Genomic DNA, 5,004 nt, shown 5'->3' with positions numbered 1-5,004 from the left:
TTTCGGTAGAACTTGCGAGTTCTCAACGATCTTAAGAACATGATTATTAGGAGGTTCTTAAGGTGGAGTTCTTAGTGGAATATAAGAACCCGTCTCTTTACTTTTAATTAAAAGAGTTAAGAACGGTCTCTTAAAACTCTTATTTAAGAACCGGTTCTTAGCTTTTTTAGTTAAAAGTTAAGAGTCAGATTCTTATATTCCGCTAAGAACCCCACCTTAAAAACCCTCCAATAATCATGCTCTAAGAGTGTGTTTTCTTTTGGGTATTCTTAGACAAAACAATCGATATCACACCCTATCTGGTTACGGCTTCCGCATCTGCACCAGTTGATATCAGAGCTAGGTGTTTTGGTTTCTTAATCAAAACTTGGATGGAAAATTTGTTCGTGGAAAGTGAAGTAATTGTTTACAAAGAAATTATTGGTCCTGGCATCTATGATTGATATGGTGAGGACATGATGATCTGAAGATAAACCATAGCTATCTCGACAGAAAACTGGACAAGTTAAAAGCACTATGTTAGCAGAACAAGTTAAAGAATTTTCTATACATATGGTTCGTTTTTCTTTCATCTTATTTTATTATTCAATCTATTGAACATGCATAAGATGATTACTCAGTAGCTAATTTATAAAATGCATAAGCTTAATTACTCGCAAAACATAATTGAAATTAAGAAATAAACTTTAAACCATCTCAAATTATAAATTAACTTTGAACTCCTGACTGGCTGAGAAACTACTTAGTCAGGACATGTCGTAGCTCTGCCATGTTGAGTTCCACGAATCCTCATAGCTGGCTGCTCCAGGGACTAAACTGTCGTTGTTCAAGTAGGGTTCGCAGAAAGGAACAACAGAGTCCGTGTTTTCGAACATAAGGTCTGCCATGTTATGCACGTTCGGACCGTAATTAACTGGGGTGGTGGCTGTTGATGAGAATGAGGATGTAGTAGAGAATTGACACGTGTGTGAACTACGGTAAGTGACACGGAGCATGTAAGGATCTTCGTCGAGTCGTTGCACTTGTTTCTTAGCCGGACACTTGTATACTTTCTGGTGGTTGCACCTATAGTACGACCTGGAATTTGGTTAAATTTTGGTTGAGCGTATAAAATCAAAAACCGAAGCAACTAATTGAAATGTCCGTCCACTAACTACAAATTGTACTATTCGGTTAGTTAATGATGCAACAAGATATTTGAAAATTATTCAAATATATTTATTATCCACTGGTTTACGTACATAATTATTTTTTATTGTATCTCCAAGACTATATTTGCAAAGTGATTTTACCACATGTGCTATCTACAATCATTTTTACAAAAAAAATAATGACATGGCTAACAAGATTGATGACATGACTTATAATTAATATGACATGGACAATCACATTTATTACTGACATATATTATTGGTACGTTTTATAGAATATGACAATAACTAATACATTCCATTTAATTTTGATTTATATTTTTGTTAAACTTCTTAAAATATGCTAATAATTCATAAATCATCACTAAAATAAATATATTGAAATATGCATTATAAATTTCGAAATACATTATTTAATTATATTTTTATAATTATACAATTTTTATTACTAATATTTTCAAAATTTTTTACATCTTTTTAAAAAAATTAATAAATTGTTAATCGTAATTTCATTAGTTTCTTTTAGATATCTACAAATTTTATAAATATTGTTTAGTTATAATTTTTATTAACTATACAATTTTTATATGATTTTTAGTAATTTTATACAAGTTGATTTAATACATTTAACCAAAATAAATAGATAAAAAAATTATTTAAGATTTGAATTTTAAATATATTACATATATATTATTAAATGTAATTTAAAATAAACAAAATTATTTTTTTCTTAATTGTATGCTTAAATAATCAACTTTATATTAAATATTAGTCAAAAATAATAAAATATATAATATTAATAAACTTCATTTTAAATATAATTTAACTTTTAAAAATTTATCACCGCACATGGTGCAGGAAAACACCTAGTTTTCTATATTTTAGGAGTTTTCCTATTTTAATTAAGATTATAATTTTCATAGAATTAAAATTTTATTATAAATGGGTATCTAAACGTAAAGTTATATTCGGTTTTTGATTTGATTAATAAAAATCTTTGGCTTTTGGGAGAATAATATTCATTATCTCTTATATTGATTTGATTAGATTCATCAATCAAGAAGCATGTATCAAACGAGAATTTCCTAGAATCCATTGATTGAGCTGGCAGGTCCCAAACATGGTTTCATAACCCCTTGGTCGAGATGTTTATTGTTGATTCCACTCCATCAGTTAACTATCAAAATAGTCTTATATCCTTGTTTCCCTCCATCTTGGACCGTGATTAAATGGTAAATATGGATTCAAGACTTAACAAAACCATTTCCAAATGATAAAATAAACTAATATACTATTACCCAAACAAGGAATCTATATTATTAAAACTGAAGTACTTTTTGGTACTATTTGGAAACATTGATAACAATTAAAACAAGAACTGTTTTGAAACATGAATAGCAGATTAACTACTTTTTAATTTATATATTTAGTCATTGCATTTACAATAATTAAGTACTTCCTTTTTGTATTTTTTATTTACAAATTCTACCACAGCATTTAAAATCAATTTAAATTAATTAAGTATAATAGTTGTTGTTTCTTTACGGTGAAAATAAAAACACAAACTCAAATATATAGTATATAACTATATATTATATAAAACACTTTTTAAACTCTATTTAATTTAGTCAATATAAAAATTTCAAGAGTTCAATTTTCAAGAAAAAAATATCGTAAAATTAATAATAATTCTTAGAAAACTAATGCAAAAATTAAAAAATTTAGTATGTAGTTTCATTTTAAAATAAATTAACAAATAAACAACAGATTAATATATGAATAGTACAATTACATCAAATTGTATCAAATTACATAAATTTTAATATAATATTTTGCACAAATAAAAAAAATTATTATCAAACATCTATATTATAAAATAATATATTTTACCCTATATGTAAATTACAAAACATAAAAAACATACATGAGAAATTTTTATAAAACCAGCGGTTTATGAATTTACGTTGAACATAAGTTAAATCAACCACCCACACGGGGCGCGGACCAAGTTCTAGTCATTTTTAAAATTGATGAATATAATTACCGAGGATATCTGGAACCGAGAATTTCCTTTTGGCCATATTTACGCCAAACATAATTATCGTCTGGCGGAGTGCCCATGTTCCCCATCCTCGCCGCCACTACCAACACTGTTTCCACGGCTCCATCCTTCTTCCTGTACATATGTATATTATACATATCTCAATATTTACATGTCCACAGCTAGGGGTGGGATTTACATGTCCACAACTAGAGAGGCAAATAAACTGAATCCAAAAATCTGAAGCTACCGATCAACCTGATAAAAATGAATCTGAAGTGAACCGAATCTAACATAAATATCGAAAGAGATTTATTTTACGGTATTTTGGGTTATGGGTTTTATCCTAACTGAACTCAAACCCAATATATATCTGAAAATCCAAAAATTTCAAAATTCTAAAATACTCGTACCACACTCGAATTCAATCCTAAATAAATATCCAAAATACTCTAAGATTTTATTGTGTACCTAAAATAAGCATCTATTATATGAATAATTAACTCAAATACTTAGTTTAATATATTTTGGCATTTAGTTCTCCTTCTTCTTCTCTATAGTCGTGTTTATGTTTTCGCTTTGAAATTATCGGATATGATGTGATTTCACATAGTTATGAGCTATGTTCTCTAATTTCAGTGTCTTTACTCTATAACTTCACTTGTCAAAAACACTAAAACCAAAAAGAATCATGATGAGAACATTTTTCATTTTTCATTTATTATTTATGATCTTTGTTTCATTAGATTTTTATTTTGTTCTCGGGTTTAACTAAGTGCAAAACAATAGTTTGGACCCAAAAACCCGACTAAGATCTGAACCCGAAACTATATTGGGTTCTACCTGTTTTTAGCAATGTTACAAATCCCAAACCAAATCCAAACAAAACTGTGTAATAATAAACTGAAATCCATAAACCCCGAACTGAACCACAGCCGAAACCCGACTGGTCCACAACTATATATGCATATATATATATATATATATATATATATATGTATATATGTATACCTATATATATATAACTAGACTTATTCTACATGTTATTAATCGTATTCGAACCATACCAAAAAAAATCTTGAAAAAGTATATATGTTATTTTCTGCTCTGCTGCGTACCGGCAAAGCCGCTTTTCAGATTTTGAAGGTCTTAAACAGTTTAGAAAATATTTTAGTAATATTTTTTTTAACAATTTAGAAACCTATGTTCATATATACTAGCTCGAAAAATTTGAAGGGCCTAAGGCAAATATTCTACTTGCTGTGTCCAAGATCAACTCTGCATACCGGGTAATAATTCAAAGTCTTTATATGTTTCTTCCACTACAAGACATAAGAACTCGGAGCCTTAATCTTTTACGTACCTTCTTCGAGGCCTTGGCGTCGAGAAAGCGCAACCAGGACCGGAATCAATACTCTTCACTCCCTCCCTTACTCTGTGGTCCTGCTTCAGACCCGGTTCAATCTGCATCATCATCTGGTCCAAGCCAGACACTTGAACTGTTTTTGGTTCAGGCTGATTTGGTACGAAAGCGTTCTTCCTCTCAAGTAGGGTTCCCAGCCGCTCGTTGGCGTCTCTGAATAGAGTGGAGATCGAACCGAGAGAACTCGAGAGAGATTCTGGCGACTCTTGTGCTGATAAGTTGAATTTGAGCTCCTCAACCTGATTGATTCCGTTGAAGATTATTGACAATATCTCCTCCATCGTGTATGACTATAAAACTTTGTAGTTTGGCCTCTTTTATATTTATTGACATATATATTTGTAATACTTTTTTGGTTCACCTAAATTAGGTTTTGGCTTCAGCTTGTG

At 29.8% G+C, this 5,004-nt stretch overlaps 1 protein-coding gene across 3 annotated transcripts; it reads right to left on the bottom strand.

Annotated features, from left to right (window-relative positions):
* Window positions 1–610: 610 nt before the first annotated feature.
* On the bottom strand, window positions 611–4,998 carry LOC106299090 (WRKY transcription factor 55-like). Of its 3 annotated transcripts, none has more exons than XM_013735228.1 (3): window positions 4,556–4,998; window positions 3,196–3,327; window positions 611–1,065 (listed from the first exon to the last, which is right to left on the bottom strand). In XM_013735228.1, exons 1-3 carry the CDS (start codon window positions 4,894–4,896, stop codon window positions 747–749), a joined length of 792 nt encoding a protein of 263 aa, XP_013590682.1. In that variant the 5' UTR covers window positions 4,897–4,998; the 3' UTR covers window positions 611–746. The 3 variants fall into 3 exon arrangements, with proteins under 3 accessions (XP_013590682.1, XP_013590683.1, XP_013590681.1); XM_013735227.1 differs by having other exon boundaries at window positions 613–1,077; XM_013735229.1 differs by lacking the exon at window positions 3,196–3,327 and having other exon boundaries at window positions 612–1,077.
* Window positions 4,999–5,004: the final 6 nt, after the last annotated feature.

This window comes from Brassica oleracea, chromosome C6, assembly GCF_000695525.1.
Source record: "Brassica oleracea var. oleracea cultivar TO1000 chromosome C6, BOL, whole genome shotgun sequence".
Taxonomy (NCBI): domain Eukaryota; kingdom Viridiplantae; phylum Streptophyta; class Magnoliopsida; order Brassicales; family Brassicaceae; genus Brassica; species Brassica oleracea.
Note: the sequence above shows the minus strand (reverse complement) of the source record. Positions and strands in the feature narration are given on the sequence as shown.

Bases quoted from the DNA above. Each gene is read 5' to 3' on its own strand.
- LOC106299090 (XM_013735227.1), bottom strand. From the start codon at position 4,896: ATGGAGGAGATATTGTCAATAATCTTCAACGGAATCAATCAGGTTGAG. The intron at 3,328-4,555 runs GTACGTAAAAGA...ACATATGTACAG, and splicing joins ACGCCAAGGCCTCGAAGAAG to GAAGAAGGATGGAGCCGTGG. The intron at 1,078-3,195 runs GTAATTATATTC...ACCAAATTCCAG, and splicing joins CTCGGTTCCAGATATCCTCG to GTCGTACTATAGGTGCAACC.